Consider the following 18,290-nt stretch of genomic DNA (forward strand, 5'->3'; position numbering starts at 1 on the left):
AGAGTGAGGGAGAGAGTGCGAGAGTGAGGGAGAGAGTGCGAGAGAGTGCGAGAGAGTGCGAGAGAGTGCGAGCGAGAGCGAGAGAGAGCGAGCGAGAGCGAGCGAGAGCGAGCGAGAGAGAGCGAGAGAGAGCGAGCGAGAGAGAGCGAGGGAGAGAGAGCGAGGGAGAGAGTGCGAGAGAGAGCGAGGGAGAGCGTGTGAGAAAGCGAGGGAGAGAGTGCGAGAAAGCGAGAGAGAGAGCGAGGGAGAGAGTGCGAGAGAGAGCGAGGGAGAGTGCGAGAGAGAGCGAGGGAGAGTGCGAGAGAGAGCGAGGGAGAGAGTGCGAGGGAGAAAGAGCGAGGGAGAGAGTGCGAGGGAGAGAGTGCGAGGGAGAGAGAGCGAGGGAGAGAGTGCGAGGGAGAGAGAGCGAGGGAGAGAGAGCGAGGGAGAGAGTGCGAGGGAGAGAGTGCGAGGGAGAGAGTGCGAGGGAGAGAGAGCGAGGGAGAGAGAGCGAGGGAGAGAGAGCGAGGGAGAGAGAGCGAGGGAGAGAGAGCGAGGGAGAGAGAGCGAGGGAGAGAGTGCGAGGGAGAGAGTGCGAGGGAGAGAGTGCGAGGGAGAGAGTGCGAGGGAGAGAGTGCGAGAGAGAGAGTGCGAGAGAGAGAGTGCGAGTGAGAGAGTGCGAGTGAGAGAGTGCGAGTGAGAGAGTGCGAGAGAGAGCGAGGGAGAGAGTGCGAGAGAGAGCGAGTAAGCGAGCGCGAGAGTGCAAGAGAGCGAGCAGGAGAGAGAGAGCGAGCAGGAGAGAGAGAGCGAGCAGGAGAGAGAGCGAGCAGGAGAGAGAGCGAGCGAGCAAGAGAGCTTGAGCGAGCAGGAGAGAGAGCGAGCAAGCAAGAGAGCTCGAGGGAGGAAAAGAGAGAGAGCGAGCGAGCAAGAGAGCTCGAGGGAGGAAAAGAGAGAGTGCGAGAGAGAGAGCGAGGGAGAGAGTGCGAGAGAGAGAGCGAGGGAGAGAGTGCGAGAGAGAGAGCGAGGGAGAGAGTGCGAGAGAGAGAGCGAGGGAGAGAGTGCGAGAGAGAGAGCGAGGGAGAGAGTGCGAGAGAGAGAGCGAGGGAGAGAGTGCGAGAGAGAGAGCGAGGGAGAGAGTGCGAGAGAGAGAGCGAGGGAGAGAGTGCGAGAGAGAGAGCGAGGGAGAGAGTGCGAGAGAGAGAGCGAGGGAGAGAGTGCGAGAGAGAGAGCGAGGGAGAGAGTGCGAGAGAGAGAGCGAGGGAGAGAGTGCGAGAGAGAGAGCGAGGGAGAGAGTGCGAGAGAGAGAGCGAGGGAGAGAGTGCGAGAGAGAGAGCGAGGGAGAGAGTGCGAGAGAGAGAGCGAGGGAGAGAGTGCGAGAGAGAGCGAGGGAGAGAGTGCGATAGAGAGCGAGGGAGAGAGTGCGAGAGAGAGCGAGGGAGAGAGTGCGATAGAGAGCGAGGGAGAGAGTGCGAGAGAGAGCGAGGGAGAGAGTGCGAGAGAGAGCGAGGGAGAGAGTGCGAGAGAGAGCGAGGGAGAGCGTGCGAGGGAGAGAGAGCGAGGGAGAGAGTGCGAGGGAGAGAGTGCGAGGGAGAGAGTGCGAGGGAGAGAGTGCGAGGGAGAGAGTGCGAGGGAGAGAGTGCGAGGGAGAGAGTGCGAGGGAGAGAGTGCGAGGGAGAGAGTGCGAGGGAGAGAGTGCGAGGGAGAGAGTGCGAGGGAGAGAGCGCGAGAGAGAGCGAGGGAGAGAGCGAGAGAGAGCGAGGGAGAGAGCGAGAGAGAGCGAGAGAGAGCGAGAGAGAGCGAGGGAGAGCGAGGGAGAGAGCGAGGGAGAGCGAGGGAGAGCGAGGGAGAGGGTGCGAGAGAGAGCGAGGGAGAGAGTGCGAGTGAGAGAGTGCGAGTGAGAGAGTGCGAGTGAGAGAGTGCGAGAGAGAGCGAGGGAGAGAGTGCGAGAGAGAGCGAGTAAGCGAGCGCGAGAGTGCAAGAGAGCGAGCAGGAGAGAGAGAGCGAGCAGGAGAGAGAGAGCGAGCAGGAGAGAGAGCGAGCAGGAGAGAGAGCGAGCGAGCAAGAGAGCTTGAGCGAGCAGGAGAGAGAGCGAGCAAGCAAGAGAGCTCGAGGGAGGAAAAGAGAGAGAGCGAGCGAGCAAGAGAGCTCGAGGGAGGAAAAGAGAGAGCGCGAGCGAGCAAGAGAGCTCGAGGGAGGAGAAGAGAGAGAGCGAGCGAGCAAGAGAGCTCGAGCGAGCGCGAGAGAGCAGGAGAGAGAGCGAGAGTGCAGGAGAGAGATCGAGCGAGCAGGAGAGAGAGCGAGCGAGAGAGCTCGAGCGAGCAGGAGACAGCGAGCGAGCAAGAGAGCTCGAGCGAGCAAGAGAGCTCGAGCGAGCAAGAGAGCTCGAGCGAGCAAGAGAGCTCGAGCGAGCAAGAGAGCTCGAGCGAGCAAGAGAGCTCGAGCGAGCAAGAGAGCTCGAGCAAGCGAGAGAGTGCGAGAAAGAGCGAGGGAGAGAGTGCGAGAGAGAGAGCGAGGGAGAGAGTGCGAGAGAGAGAGCGAGGGAGAGAGTGCGAGAGAGAGAGCGAGGGAGAGAGTGCGAGAGAGAGAGCGAGGGAGAGAGTGCGAGAGAGAGAGCGAGGGAGAGAGTGCGAGAGAGAGAGCGAGGGAGAGAGTGCGAGAGAGAGAGCGAGGGAGAGAGTGCGAGAGAGAGAGCGAGGGAGAGAGTGCGAGAGAGAGAGCGAGGGAGAGAGTGCGAGAGAGAGAGCGAGGGAGAGAGTGCGAGAGAGAGAGCGAGGGAGAGAGTGCGAGAGAGAGCGAGGGAGAGAGTGCGAGAGAGAGCGAGGGAGAGAGTGCGAGAGAGAGCGAGGGAGAGAGTGCGAGAGAGAGCGAGGGAGAGAGTGCGAGAGAGAGCGAGGGAGAGAGTGCGATAGAGAGCGAGGGAGAGAGTGCGAGAGAGAGCGAGGGAGAGAGTGCGAGAGAGAGCGAGGGAGAGAGTGCGAGAGAGAGCGAGGGAGAGCGTGCGAGGGAGAGAGAGCGAGGGAGAGAGTGCGAGGGAGAGAGTGCGAGGGAGAGAGTGCGAGGGAGAGAGTGCGAGGGAGAGAGTGCGAGGGAGAGAGTGCGAGGGAGAGAGTGCGAGGGAGAGAGTGCGAGGGAGAGAGTGCGAGGGAGAGAGTGCGAGGGAGAGAGTGCGAGGGAGAGAGTGCGAGAGAGAGCGAGGGAGAGAGCGAGAGAGAGCGAGGGAGAGAGCGAGAGAGAGCGAGAGAGAGCGAGGGAGAGAGCGAGGGAGAGGGTGCGAGAGGGAGCGAGGGAGAGCGAGGGAGAGAGTGCGAGGGAGAGCGAGGGAGAGAGTGCGAGAGAGAGCGAGGGAGAGAGTGCGAGAGAGAGCGAGGGAGAGAGTGCGAGAGAGAGCGAGGGAGAGAGTGCGAGAGAGAGCGAGGGAGAGAGTGCGAGAGAGAGCGAGGGAGAGAGTGCGAGAGAGAGCGAGGGAGAGAGTGCGAGAGAGAGCGAGGGAGAGAGTGCGAGAGAGAGCGAGGGAGAGAGTGCGAGAGAGAGCGAGGGAGAGAGTGCGAGAGAGAGCGAGGGAGAGAGTGCGAGAGAGAGCGAGGGAGAGAGTGCGAGAGAGAGCGAGGGAGAGAGTGCGAGAGAGAGCGAGGGAGAGAGTGCGAGAGAGAGCGAGGGAGAGAGTGCGAGAGAGAGCGAGGGAGAGAGTGCGAGAGAGAGCGAGGGAGAGAGAGCGAGGGAGAGAGAGCGAGGGAGAGAGTGCGAGGGAGAGAGTGCGAGGGAGAGAGTGCGAGGGAGAGAGTGCGAGGGAGAGAGTGCGAGGGAGAGAGTGCGAGGGAGAGAGTGCGAGGGAGAGAGTGCGAGGGAGAGAGTGCGAGGGAGAGAGTGCGAGGGAGAGAGTGCGAGGGAGAGAGTGCGAGAGAGAGCGAGGGAGAGAGCGAGAGAGAGCGAGGGAGAGAGCGAGAGAGAGCGAGAGAGAGCGAGGGAGAGAGCGAGGGAGAGGGTGCGAGAGGGAGCGAGGGAGAGCGAGGGAGAGAGTGCGAGAGAGAGCGAGGGAGAGAGTGCGAGAGAGAGCGAGGGAGAGAGTGCGAGGGAGAGAGTGCGAGAGAGAGCGAGGGAGAGAGTGCGAGAGAGTGCGAGAGAGAGCGAGGGAGAGCGTGCGAGGGAGAGAGAGCGAGGGAGAGAGTGCGAGAGAGAGAGCGAGGGAGAGGGTGCGAGAGGGAGCGAGGGAGAGCGAGGGAGAGAGTGCGAGGGAGAGCGAGGGAGAGAGTGCGAGAGAGAGCGAGGGAGAGAGTGCGAGAGAGAGCGAGGGAGAGAGTGCGAGAGAGAGCGAGGGAGAGAGTGCGAGAGAGAGCGAGGGAGAGAGTGCGAGAGAGAGCGAGGGAGAGAGTGCGAGAGAGAGCGAGGGAGAGAGTGCGAGAGAGAGCGAGGGAGAGAGTGCGAGAGAGAGCGAGGGAGAGAGTGCGAGAGAGAGCGAGGGAGAGAGTGCGAGAGAGAGCGAGGGAGAGAGTGCGAGAGAGAGCGAGGGAGAGAGTGCGAGAGAGAGCGAGGGAGAGAGTGCGAGAGAGAGCGAGGGAGAGAGTGCGAGAGAGAGCGAGGGAGAGAGTGCGAGAGAGAGCGAGGGAGAGAGTGCGAGAGAGTGCGAGAGAGAGCGAGGGAGAGCGTGCGAGGGAGAGAGAGCGAGGGAGAGAGTGCGAGGGAGAGAGTGCGAGGGAGAGAGTGCGAGGGAGAGAGTGCGAGGGAGAGAGTGCGAGGGAGAGAGTGCGAGGGAGAGAGTGCGAGGGAGAGAGTGCGAGGGAGAGAGTGCGAGGGAGAGAGTGCGAGGGAGAGAGTGCGAGGGAGAGAGTGCGAGGGAGAGAGTGCGAGGGAGAGAGTGCGAGGGAGAGAGTGCGAGGGAGAGAGTGCGAGGGAGAGAGTGCGAGGGAGAGAGTGCGAGGGAGAGAGTGCGAGGGAGAGAGTGCGAGGGAGAGAGTGCGAGGGAGAGAGTGCGAGGGAGAGCGAGGGAGAGCGAGGGAGAGCGAGGGAGAGCGAGGGAGAGCGAGGGAGAGCGAGGGAGAGAGAGGGAGAGAGAGCGAGGGAGAGAGTGCGAGAGAGAGCGAGGGAGAGAGTGCGAGAGAGAGCGAGGGAGAGAGTGCGAGAGAGAGCGAGGGAGAGAGTGCGAGAGAGAGCGAGGGAGAGAGTGCGAGAGAGAGCGAGGGAGAGAGTGCGAGAGAGAGCGAGGGAGAGAGTGCGAGAGAGAGCGAGGGAGAGAGTGCGAGAGAGAGCGAGGGAGAGAGTGCGAGAGAGAGCGAGGGAGAGAGTGCGAGAGAGAGCGAGGGAGAGAGTGCGAGAGAGAGCGAGGGAGAGCGTGCGAGAGAGAGCGAGGGAGAGCGTGCGAGGGAGAGAGTGCGAGGGAGAGAGTGCGAGGGAGAGAGTGCGAGGGAGAGAGTGCGAGGGAGAGAGTGCGAGGGAGAGAGTGCGAGGGAGAGAGTGCGAGGGAGAGAGTGCGAGGGAGAGAGTGCGAGGGAGAGAGTGCGAGGGAGAGAGTGCGAGGGAGAGAGTGCGAGGGAGAGAGTGCGAGGGAGAGAGTGCGAGGGAGAGAGTGCGAGGGAGAGAGTGCGAGGGAGAGAGTGCGAGGGAGAGAGTGCGAGAGAGAGCGAGGGAGAGCGAGGGAGAGAGCGAGAGAGAGCGAGGGAGAGAGCGAGAGAGAGCGAGGGAGAGAGCGAGAGAGAGAGAGCGAGGGAGAGAGTGCGAGAGAGAGAGAGCGAGGAAGAGAGTGCGAGAGAGAGCGAGGGAGAGAGTGCGAGAGAGAGCGAGGGAGAGAGTGCGAGAGAGAGCGAGGGAGAGCGAGGGAGAGAGTGCGAGAGAGAGCGAGGGAGAGAGTGCGAGAGCGAGCGAGGAAGAGAGTGCGAGAGAGAGCGAGGAAGAGAGTGCGAGAGAGAGCGAGGGAGAGAGTGCGAGAGAGTGCGAGGGAGAGAGTGCGAGAGAGAGCGAGGGAGAGCGTGCGAGGGAGAGAGAGCGAGGGAGAGAGAGCGAGGGAGAGAGTGCGAGGGAGAGAGAGCGAGGGAGAGAGTGCGAGGGAGAGAGTGCGAGGGAGAGAGTGCGAGGGAGAGAGTGCGAGGGAGAGAGTGCGAGAGAGAGCGAGGGAGAGAGTGCGAGAGAGAGCGAGGGAGAGAGTGCGAGAGAGAGCGAGGGAGAGAGTGCGAGAGAGAGCGAGGGAGAGAGTGCGAGAGAGAGCGAGGGAGAGAGTGCGAGAGAGAGCGAGGGAGAGAGTGCGAGAGAGAGCGAGGGAGAGAGTGCGAGAGAGAGCGAGGGAGAGAGTGCGAGAGAGAGCGAGGGAGAGAGTGCGAGAGAGAGCGAGGGAGAGAGTGCGAGAGAGAGCGAGGGAGAGAGTGCGAGAGAGTGCGAGGGAGAGCGAGGGAGAGCGTGCGAGAGAGAGCGAGGGAGAGAGTGCGAGAGAGAGCGAGGGAGAGAGTGCGAGAGAGAGCGAGGGAGAGAGTGCGAGAGAGAGCGAGGGAGAGAGTGCGAGAGAGTGCGAGGGAGAGCGAGGGAGAGAGTGCGAGAGAGAGCGAGGGAGAGAGTGCGAGAGAGAGCGAGGGAGAGAGTGCGAGAGAGAGCGAGGGAGAGAGTGCGAGAGAGAGCGAGGGAGAGAGTGCGAGAGAGAGCGAGGGAGAGAGTGCGAGAGAGAGCGAGGGAGAGAGTGCGAGAGAGAGCGAGGGAGAGAGTGCGAGAGAGAGCGAGGGAGAGAGTGCGAGAGAGAGCGAGGGAGAGAGTGCGAGAGAGAGCGAGGGAGAGAGTGCGAGAGAGAGCGAGGGAGAGAGTGCGAGAGAGTGCGAGAGAGAGCGAGGGAGAGCGTGCGAGGGAGAGAGAGCGAGGGAGAGAGTGCGAGGGAGAGAGCGAGGGAGAGGGTGCGAGAGGGAGCGAGGGAGAGCGAGGGAGAGAGTGCGAGGGAGAGCGAGGGAGAGAGTGCGAGAGAGAGCGAGGGAGAGAGTGCGAGAGAGAGCGAGGGAGAGAGTGCGAGAGAGAGCGAGGGAGAGAGTGCGAGAGAGAGCGAGGGAGAGAGTGCGAGAGAGAGCGAGGGAGAGAGTGCGAGAGAGAGCGAGGGAGAGAGTGCGAGAGAGAGCGAGGGAGAGAGTGCGAGAGAGAGCGAGGGAGAGAGTGCGAGAGAGAGCGAGGGAGAGAGTGCGAGAGAGAGCGAGGGAGAGAGTGCGAGAGAGAGCGAGGGAGAGAGTGCGAGAGAGAGCGAGGGAGAGAGTGCGAGAGAGAGCGAGGGAGAGAGTGCGAGAGAGAGCGAGGGAGAGAGTGCGAGAGAGTGCGAGAGAGAGCGAGGGAGAGCGTGCGAGGGAGAGAGAGCGAGGGAGAGAGTGCGAGGGAGAGAGTGCGAGGGAGAGAGTGCGAGGGAGAGAGTGCGAGGGAGAGAGTGCGAGGGAGAGAGTGCGAGGGAGAGAGTGCGAGGGAGAGAGTGCGAGGGAGAGAGTGCGAGGGAGAGAGTGCGAGGGAGAGAGTGCGAGGGAGAGCGAGGGAGAGCGAGGGAGAGCGAGGGAGAGCGAGGGAGAGCGAGGGAGAGAGAGGGAGAGAGAGCGAGGGAGAGAGTGCGAGAGAGAGCGAGGGAGAGAGTGCGAGAGAGAGCGAGGGAGAGAGTGCGAGAGAGAGCGAGGGAGAGAGTGCGAGAGAGAGCGAGGGAGAGAGTGCGAGAGAGAGCGAGGGAGAGAGTGCGAGAGAGAGCGAGGGAGAGAGTGCGAGAGAGAGCGAGGGAGAGAGTGCGAGAGAGAGCGAGGGAGAGAGTGCGAGAGAGAGCGAGGGAGAGAGTGCGAGAGAGAGCGAGGGAGAGAGTGCGAGAGAGAGCGAGGGAGAGCGTGCGAGAGAGAGCGAGGGAGAGAGTGCGAGGGAGAGAGTGCGAGGGAGAGAGTGCGAGGGAGAGAGTGCGAGGGAGAGAGTGCGAGGGAGAGAGTGCGAGGGAGAGAGTGCGAGGGAGAGAGTGCGAGGGAGAGAGTGCGAGGGAGAGAGTGCGAGGGAGAGAGTGCGAGGGAGAGAGTGCGAGGGAGAGAGTGCGAGGGAGAGAGTGCGAGGGAGAGAGTGCGAGGGAGAGAGTGCGAGGGAGAGAGTGCGAGAGAGAGCGAGGGAGAGCGAGGGAGAGAGCGAGAGAGAGCGAGGGAGAGAGCGAGAGAGAGCGAGGGAGAGAGCGAGAGAGAGAGAGCGAGGGAGAGAGTGCGAGAGAGAGAGAGCGAGGAAGAGAGTGCGAGAGAGAGCGAGGGAGAGAGTGCGAGAGAGAGCGAGGGAGAGAGTGCGAGAGAGAGCGAGGGAGAGCGAGGGAGAGAGTGCGAGAGAGAGCGAGGGAGAGAGTGCGAGAGAGAGCGAGGAAGAGAGTGCGAGAGAGAGCGAGGAAGAGAGTGCGAGAGAGAGCGAGGGAGAGAGTGCGAGAGAGTGCGAGGGAGAGAGTGCGAGAGAGAGCGAGGGAGAGCGTGCGAGGGAGAGAGAGCGAGGGAGAGAGAGCGAGGGAGAGAGTGCGAGGGAGAGAGAGCGAGGGAGAGAGTGCGAGGGAGAGAGTGCGAGGGAGAGAGTGCGAGAGAGAGCGAGGGAGAGAGTGCGAGAGAGAGCGAGGGAGAGAGTGCGAGAGAGAGCGAGGGAGAGAGTGCGAGAGAGAGCGAGGGAGAGAGTGCGAGAGAGAGCGAGGGAGAGAGTGCGAGAGAGAGCGAGGGAGAGAGTGCGAGAGAGAGCGAGGGAGAGAGTGCGAGAGAGAGCGAGGGAGAGAGTGCGAGAGAGAGCGAGGGAGAGAGTGCGAGAGAGAGCGAGGGAGAGAGTGCGAGAGAGAGCGAGGGAGAGAGTGCGAGAGAGAGCGAGGGAGAGAGTGCGAGAGAGAGCGAGGGAGAGAGTGCGAGAGAGTGCGAGGGAGAGCGAGGGAGAGCGTGCGAGAGAGAGCGAGGGAGAGAGTGCGAGAGAGAGCGAGGGAGAGAGTGCGAGAGAGAGCGAGGGAGAGAGTGCGAGAGAGAGCGAGGGAGAGAGTGCGAGAGAGTGCGAGGGAGAGCGAGGGAGAGAGTGCGAGAGAGAGCGAGGGAGAGAGTGCGAGAGAGAGCGAGGGAGAGAGTGCGAGAGAGAGCGAGGGAGAGAGTGCGAGAGAGAGCGAGGGAGAGAGTGCGAGAGAGAGCGAGGGAGAGAGTGCGAGAGAGAGCGAGGGAGAGCGTGCGAGGGAGAGCGTGCGAGAGCGAGGGAGAGAGAGCGAGGGAGAGAGTGCGAGAGAGAGCGAGGGAGAGAGTGCGAGGGAGAGAGAGCGAGGGAGAGAGTGCGAGGGAGAGAGTGCGAGGGAGAGAGTGCGAGGGAGAGAGTGCGAGGGAGAGAGTGCGAGGGAGAGAGTGCGAGAGAGAGCGAGGGAGAGAGTGCGAGAGAGAGCGAGGGAGAGAGTGCGAGAGAGAGCGAGGGAGAGAGTGCGAGAGAGAGCGAGGGAGAGAGTGCGAGAGAGAGCGAGGGAGAGAGTGCGAGAGAGAGCGAGGGAGAGAGTGCGAGAGAGAGCGAGGGAGAGAGTGCGAGAGAGAGCGAGGGAGAGAGTGCGAGAGAGAGCGAGGGAGAGAGTGCGAGAGAGTGCGAGGGAGAGCGAGGGAGAGCGTGCGAGAGAGAGCGAGGGAGAGAGTGCGAGAGAGAGCGAGGGAGAGAGTGCGAGAGAGAGCGAGGGAGAGAGTGCGAGAGAGAGCGAGGGAGAGAGTGCGAGAGAGTGCGAGGGAGAGCGAGGGAGAGAGTGCGAGAGAGAGCGAGGGAGAGAGTGCGAGAGAGAGCGAGGGAGAGAGTGCGAGAGAGAGCGAGGGAGAGAGTGCGAGAGAGAGCGAGGGAGAGAGTGCGAGAGAGAGCGAGGGAGAGAGTGCGAGAGAGAGCGAGGGAGAGAGTGCGAGAGAGAGCGAGGGAGAGCGTGCGAGGGAGAGCGTGCGAGAGCGAGGGAGAGAGAGCGAGGGAGAGAGTGCGAGAGAGAGCGAGGGAGAGAGTGCGAGAGAGAGCGAGGGAGAGAGTGCGAGAGAGAGCGAGGGAGAGAGTGCGAGAGAGAGCGAGGGAGAGAGTGCGAGAGAGAGCGAGGGAGAGAGTGCGAGAGAGAGCGAGGGAGAGAGTGCGAGAGAGAGCGAGGGAGAGAGTGCGAGAGAGAGCGAGGGAGAGAGTGCGAGAGAGAGCGAGGGAGAGAGTGCGAGGGAGAGAGTGCGAGAGAGAGCGAGGGAGAGAGTGCGAGAGAGAGCGAGGGAGAGAGTGCGAGAGAGAGCGAGGGAGAGAGTGCGAGAGAGAGCGAGGGAGAGAGAGCGAGGGAGAGCGTGCGAGAGAGAGCGAGGGAGAGCGTGCGAGAGAGAGCGAGGGAGAGAGAGCGAGAGAGAGCGAGGGAGAGAGGGCGAGGGAGAGAGTGCGAGGGAGAGAGTGCGAGGGAGAGAGTGCGAGAGAGAGCGAGGGAGAGAGTGCGAGAAAGAGCGAAGGAGAGAGTGCGAGAGAGTGCGACAGAGAGAGCGAGGGAGAGAGTGCGAGAGAGAGCGAGGGAGAGAGTGCGAGAGAGAGTGAGGGAGAGAGTGCGAGAGAGAGCGAGGGAGAGAGTGCGAGAGAGAGCGAGGGAGAGAGTGCGAGAGAGAGCGAGCGAGCGAGAGAGAGCGAGCGCGTGCGAGAGAGAGCGAGAGCGTGCGGAGCGTGCGAGAGCGTGCGAGAGCGTGCGAGAGCGAGAGAGCGAGAGAGTAAGCGTGCGAGAGAGCGAGAGTGAGCGTGCGAGAGAGAGCGAGCGAGAGCGTGCGAGAGAGAGCGAGCGAGAGCGTGCAAGAGAGAGCGAGCGAGAGAGAGCGAGCGAGCGCGTGCGAGAGCGTGCGAGAGCGAGCGAGAGCGAGCGAGAGAGCGAGCGAGAGCGTGTGCTAGAGAGAGCGAGCGAGAGCGTGCGAGAGCGTGCGAGAGAGTGTGAGAGAGAGCGAAAGAGAGAGACAAAGACAGAGAGTGAGATCGATATGGAGGGAGGGATATTTTGAAAGAGAGATAGAGAGACAAAGGTCAACATCGAAGAGCGAGAGACTTTAGAAGCCACGTACCACCTTTACAGTGGAGTTCATCCGAGCCCCCGTCTCCACAGTCATCGAACAGGTCACACTGCAGCTCCTGCGCGACGCAGCGATGGTTACTGCAGGTGAACTCCACCTTACCACAGGGCCTTGGGGTCCGCATCACATCTTCTGATCCAGGATACAGGACCAGCCAGGGGGAGAAGGAGAAGGTAACAGCCATGGGGCCAAAGATAGAACAGGCATGTTTCAACACCATAGCGAGGCTATTGCTATCTCCAGCTTTCATTTTTTTACACCAACAATGATGGACGTGTGTGTGTGTGTGTGTGTGTGTGTGTGTGTGTGTACAGGACTCCCCTGTAAAATAGATATTGGTCTTAATGGGACTCCCTGCTAAAATAAAGGTGAAATAAAACACGTAGACAAAACTGAGGAGCTTTGTGATTCTGGGTTCTTTGTGATCATCTGAACGATTAAGTTCAAAAGTTAGCAGACATGATTGGACTCACCACAATTGTCTTCATCGGAGTTGTCCCCACAGTCGTCGATTCCGTTGCACACCTGCTCCGAGCGCAGACACACCCTGTCGTTCCGACAGCGGTAGGGTCTGCTCGGTGGACACGGCAGTTTAGCACACATGTCAGAGTCTTCATCAGAGTTATCTCCACAGTCATCCTCTCCATCACACACCCAGATGTAAAGCTTACACAGTGTGTTGGTACAGATAAACTCATCCGCAAGGCAAGAGTGGGCTGCTGCAAGAGAAACAATACAGTAGGAAACACATTTTCTTCACCTAAATATGATTTTTCACCAAAATAGTTTTACAACAAAAATATGATTTTTTTAACTAAATATGATTTGTCCCCAAAATATGATTGGTCACCTAAATATATTTAAAATATATATATAAAAAAAAAAACATTTAGGTGACCAATCATATTTTGGGGACAAATCATATATATATATATATAAATATACGTTTTTCCCCAGGTAACCAGGCCTACACTTGGGAGAGTAATACTCAATACATCAGAGGTGGGACCAAGTCACTATTATTTGAGTCACAAGTAAGTCACAAGGTCCAATTCTCAAGTCGAGTCCCAAATAGAACTGTCAATTAAAAAAAATACACATACAGTACCAGTCAAAAGTTTGGACACACCTACTCATTTCAGGATTCGTCTTTATTTTTTACATGGTAGAATAATAGTGAAGACATCAAAACTATGAAATAAGACATATGGAATCATGTAGTAACCAAAAAAAAGTGTTAAACAAATCAAAAATATATTTCAGATTCTTCAAAAAAGCCTTGATGACCGCTTTGCACATTCTTGGAATTCTCTCAACCAGCTTCACCTGGAATGTTTTTCCAACAGTCTTGAAGGAGTTCCCACATCTGCTGAGCACTTGTTGGCTGCTTTTCCTTCACTCTGCCATCCAACTCATCCCAAACCATCTCAATTGCGTTGAGGTCAGGTGATTTTGGAGGCCAGGTCTTCTGATGCAGCACTCCATCACCCTCCTTCTTGGTCAAATAGCCCTTACATAGCCTGGAGGTGTTTTTTGGGTCATTGTCCTGTTGAAAAACAAATGATATTCCCACTAAGCGCAAACCAGATGGGATGGCGTATTGCTGCAGAATGCTGTGGTAGCCATGCTGGTTAAGTGTGCCTTGAATTCTAAATAAATCACAGACCGTGTCACCAGCAAAGCACACTCACAGCATCACACCACCTCCTCCATGCATCACAGTGGGAACCACACATGTGGAGATCATTCTACTCTGCGTCTCACAAAGACACAGTGGTTGGAACCAAAAATCTCAAATTTGGACTCATCAGACCAAAGGACAGATTTCCACCGGTCTAATGTCCATTGCTCATGTTTCTTGGCCCAAGCAAGTCTCTTCTTATTATTGGTGTCCTTCAGTAGTGGTTTCTTTGCAGCAATTTGACCATGAAGGCCTGATTCACGTAGTCTCCTCTGAACAGCTGATGTTGAGATGTGTCTGTTACTTGAACTCTGTGAAGCATTTATTTGGGCTGCAATCTGAGGTGCAGTTAACTCTAATTAATTTATCCTCTGCAGCAGAGGTACCTCTGGGTCTTCCTTTCCTGTGGCGGTCCTCATGACAGCCAGTTCATTCATAGCACTTCCAAAAATGACCTTTTAACAAGGCACAACTGTTCATTGAAATGCATTCCAGGTGACTACCTTATGAAGCCGGTTGCCAAGAGTGTGCCGAGCTGCCATCAAGGCAAAGGGAGGCTTACTTTGAAGAATCTCCAATATAAAATATATTTTGATTTGTTTAACACTTTTTTGTAACTGCATGATTCCATGTGTGTTATTTGATAGTGTTGATGTCTTCACTACTATTCTACAATGTACAAAATAGCAAAAAATAAAGAGAAACCTTGAATGAGTAGGTGTGTCCAAACTTTTGACTGGAACTGTATATATCTGTTCACTAGCTCACCCAACCTGTCTTGATTGACCGTTTGCTGGTCCAATCAGTGTGCAGTGTGTGTGTTACACTAGCCAATCTGCTACACGTTCATTTTGCAAGTGCAATGCAGCGACTACTGTGACTGTGTGGAAAATATTGCACTGAGACTGCCTCGAAATGACCGACAAACCTGGCCAGATAATTTAGCCATCAGTCTCTCGTCAAAGTCAAGTCCCGAGTCTTGAGGCTCCAAGTCGAAGTCAAGTCTCGAGTTATTTTTCTATCAAGTCGAGTCTCAAGTCATGAAATGATGTTATGTGACTTGAAGCCGCAACAGGTTGAACGTGCATGCTTTTCTGAGGAGATGAGGGAACAGCTGTTTCTCTTTATATTGATTAATACTGCAACCCACTTTCTACTCGCCTCTCCCATCCAGTGGTGCAAAGTACTTAAGTAGTACTTTAAATGATTTTTTCTTAAGTCGTTTTTGGGGGTATCTGTACTTCACTTTTTATATTTTAGACATCATGTACTTTTACTCCACTACATTCGTAAAGAAAATAATGTACTTTTTACACCATACATTTTCTCTGACACCCAAAAGTACTAATGTTGAATGCTTAGCAGAACAGGAAAATGGAAAATTCATGCACTTATCAAGAAAAGAAAAGAAAAGAAAAAACATCCCTGGTCATCCCTATTACCTCTGAACTGGCAGATCCACTAAACACACGTGCTTTGCTGGTAAATGATGTCTGAGTGTTGGAGTGTGCCCCTGGCTATCCGTACATTAAAAAAAAAAAAAAAAGAAATGAGTGCTCTCTGGTTTGCTTAATATAAAGTATCTGAAATTATTTATACTTTTACTTTTGATACTTACGTATATTTGAGCAAATTACATTTATTTTGATACTTAAGTATATTTAAAACCAAATTTTACTCAATTAACATTTTATTGGGTGACTCACTTTTACTCGAGTCATTTTCTATTACGGTATCTTTACTTTTACTCAAGTACCGTACTGTATGACAATTGGGTACTTTTCCCACCACTGTACCCATCAACATGTCCTCACAATTTCAGAGAGCACCCTGACTGAAGAGAGACAGCAATGGACACATATTTTTTCTTACATAATACTGACTGAGTGAATAATACAACACACATGTTGTAAAGAACATTGTGTGTGTGTGTGTGTGTGTGTGTGTGTGTGTTCTAGGCTCACCCTGGACACAGTTATGCTCATCACTGTGATCCACACAGTCAGGCAGGGCATCACAATGCCAGCGGCTGGGGATGCAGTGAGCTCTGTTCAGACACAGGAACTCATCCTCCCTGCACTCCCTCACACAGTCTACCTGTCGGCACAACACACACACACACACACACACACACACCTCAATAACAACAAACACATACACCCCTGTCCTCTACCAAGCCACTGCCAGGTCTCAAAGTGGCTTGTCCAAGTTTTAACATTACATTATGATGTACGCGAGGCAGAAGAAGAAACAGGAGAAGAAGATTTTGTCCATTGTCATTTTCAGATGAAATGAGAATTATATATTTTTTTTACAAAACATGACAGAGGGGGATGTGTTATAAACTGTGAGTTATAGGTTGAATTAATCAACATGCCCCCTGGCGCGAAATACTTGGCCTTTGGTGAGATTGCTTTAATATATAATGCACGAGTCTAGGATGACGTCGCTCTCTCCAGGGGACTCTGTTGGCTGTGGAGAAAGACCTTATTAAAGGAGAGGTAAGCTTCCACTGTACGGAGGTGACTCTGAACTAAGCATAGTTTTAATTACACCGAGATCCTACGGGACCCTGATGTTTGGAGGGAACAGGCAAACATTACCACACTACTTGTATCCAGGTAACTTGAGAGATAAGGATATTGATTGCCAAGAGCAATCTTTACATTTTACACAGATGAGTCGTGCTGGCAATCATACAACAACATTTCAGGGGGATTTCCTATGAAAATATGGGCCAAGATAAATTAGGACACATTTTCACGTCGATGACCTTATGAACAAATGCCATACATTAACGGACAACAGACATGAAAGGTATCCTGGATCATCGCACAGATGATGAGGCTCAGCGGCTAGTGCAATCAGGGACTGCAATCAGGGCTTCATCAGAGAGCACTCACCTCATCAGATCCATCGGGGCAGTCTCGCTGGCCGTCACACCTCAGGCGGGCCGACACACAGCCTCCCCCGACACACTCATACTCACTCAGGGCGCAGGACGGAAGGACCGCTGAAACAGATAACATAGCACTTTTATTCCAAATGACTTGACAGGACAGTGAGTGCACACATTTGTATGATGTGTAGTTATTGAACCCACAACCTTGACGTTGCTAGCGCCACGCTCTTACCGACTGATCCACGCAGGACCACTCTAGACAAAAAGGAGCTGACGACATAGACAATCCCCATTAAACCGGGGGCTGAAAATACTTCTCGACTGGCCACGACACCACCTGGTATACAAGTGCAACACAATGGCTGCAGATCCAGAAACAGAGCTGCTTCAGAGGGTCCATTCTGAGTGCTATTCCGAGCGTGTTTTGGAGCACTTTGGACCCATCAGAGCAATTCAGTCTCACTCCCATTTGGACTCTGGGAGAGAGGGGTGAAAAGCTTTTTCATGCATGTCACGGTGTGGCCCTTCCAATTGGAGGGATTTACAGTGCAAGTGCAGCCACAGCTGTCCACAGGTACTCTCCATGTGAATATATAAAGAAAGTACTCAGCTAAAATATTAAAAACAAGTTATTATGAGAGAGGGAGAGAGAGAGAGAGAGAGGGAGAGAGAGAGAGGGAGAGGGAGAGAGGGAGAGAGAGAGAGACCAACAAACCTGCACGCCTTTGTGTTATTTATCATCAACCACACCCTCGATGTTCCTGTTTGTGACCATCTTGATGATGTTGCTAATGAATCGTTCCATTTCCAAAGTACGCTTTGGCAATATGTACATTGTTAAATCATGCCAATAAAGCAACTGAATTGAACGAGGGAGAGAGACAGACAGACAGACACAGCGAGAGAGAGAGAGAGAGAGACACAGAGAGAGAGAGACAGAGAGAGATAATAGACAGGGAGAGAAGAGTCAGAGAAAGACAGACCAATTCCCAGATCTCAGGGAATTCGACCAAACTTCTCAATTGGTACAAAATATATAGAGTACTGCACACACTACAATTACTTAGATAAAAAAATAAGCTAAACTGGACACCTTAATGAGTCAGTGAATGAACCGAGAGAGAAAGCACGCAGGGCATTCCACGCCATTAAAAAACTAATTAAATTTGAAATACCTATTCAAATTTGTCTATAACGTATTGAATGTGTCATTGAACCAATTTCACTTTATGGCAGCGAGGTGTGGGGTCAACATGCAAAACAAGGTTTCACCCAATGGGACAAAAAACAAATTGAAACCCTAGATGGAGAGCTCTGTAAGATTCTCCTCCAAAACTAAACAATGCATGCAGGGCAGAATTAGGCCAATATCGACTAATAATAAAAACCCAAAAAAGAGCAATTAAGTTTTGGAAACATCTAAAATACAGTGACCCCCTCTCATATCATTACCAAGCCCTACAATACCAAGAGCTGAGCAAAGAAAAGAGTCCCCTTTTCCAGCTGGTCCTGGGGCTGAGTTTACAAACCTGTTCTACCAACACACTGAAGCCTCAGGACCAGAACATCCAATCAATCAGAATAAACCAAATTACAACACAGTCAAAACAAAACTACATTACTTACAGGGAAACACAAGCACAAAGCAAAATGCAGTACTATCTGGCCCTAAATCGACAGTACACCGTGGCAAACTATTTGACCATGGTTACTGATCAAAATCTTCAAAACACCTTGACAAAGTACAGGCTCAGTGAGCACAGTCTTGCCATTGAGAAGGGTAGACAGGAAAACATGGCTCCCTGAAGAGTAAAGGCTGTGCAACCACTGCACCACAGCAGAACCTGAGACCGAGCTGCATTTCCTGACAAAATGTCAAAACATAAAAAATGTAGAGTGTCAGTTCCCCAAATTCGAAACCCTTATTCAAAGTTTCAAAGACCTCTCTTATGAGAATAAGCTACCCTTCCTGTTGGGGGAGGACGCCGAGAGCTGTGGGTTGGCAGCACACTACATTGCTGCCTGCCATATGATGAGGTACAGTGTCTGACAGACCAATCAACCTGCACATGTCCTCTACTGTATGCTTATTGTTATTGTCCACTGTATGGTTATTTTGACCCTTGATTATTGTTGTTACTGTTGTCCCATTGACAATTATGATTATTATTATCTAAATGATGTTAATATTGTAAATCTCCAAAGTAAGCTATATGTACAGTACATTGTTACGTCAGGCTAATAAAGCAAAATGAATTGACAGACAGACAGACAGACACACAGACAGACAGACAGACACAGAGAGAGAGACAGAGAGAGAGAGACAGAGAGAGAGAGACAGAGAGAGAGAGACAGAGAGAGAGAGACAGAGAGAGAGAGACAGAGAGAGAGACAGAGAGAGAGACAGAGAGAGAGACAGAGAGAGAGACAGAGAGAGAGACAGAGAGAGAGACAGAGAGAGAGACAGAGAGAGAGACAGAGAGAGAGAAAGAGAGAGAAAGAGAGAGAGACAGCGACAGAGATAGAGGGAGACATCTCGGTGGGAGAGACATACAGCTCATTTTAATTTCACACCTGTAGTTATCAGACAGGAGAGAAGGCCAGCTTGCTGATATTGAACCATCTGCTCGAGATTTGAAGTGCCTTGAAGCTACTCTGGCCTTGCATTAACTTCTCCACAAGACTTCAAGTTTGGCAGGCATTCAAATCATGCAATGAAGCACAAAGG

The 18,290-nt window shown here is 54.7% G+C and overlaps 1 protein-coding gene across 1 annotated transcript in view; it reads right to left on the bottom strand.

Annotated features, from left to right (window-relative positions):
* Positions 1 to 18,290, bottom strand: part of LOC110528816 (low-density lipoprotein receptor-related protein 1B) — a 135,546-nt gene that overhangs the window by 39,723 nt on the left and 77,533 nt on the right. Inside the window, exons 57-60 of the mRNA XM_090240491.1 lie at positions 15,564 to 15,673; positions 14,625 to 14,757; positions 11,453 to 11,698; positions 10,971 to 11,111 (exon numbers count right to left, since the gene is read on the bottom strand). Of these exons, the coding sequence (XP_090096617.1) occupies positions 10,971 to 11,111; positions 11,453 to 11,698; positions 14,625 to 14,757; positions 15,564 to 15,673 (630 nt within the window). The remainder of the gene's footprint in view (positions 1 to 10,970; positions 11,112 to 11,452; positions 11,699 to 14,624; positions 14,758 to 15,563; positions 15,674 to 18,290) is intronic.

Source organism: Oncorhynchus mykiss, chromosome 7 (assembly GCF_057628025.1).
Source record: "Oncorhynchus mykiss isolate SJ-2025 chromosome 7, ASM5762802v1, whole genome shotgun sequence".
Classification (NCBI taxonomy): Eukaryota; Metazoa; Chordata; class Actinopteri; order Salmoniformes; family Salmonidae; genus Oncorhynchus; species Oncorhynchus mykiss.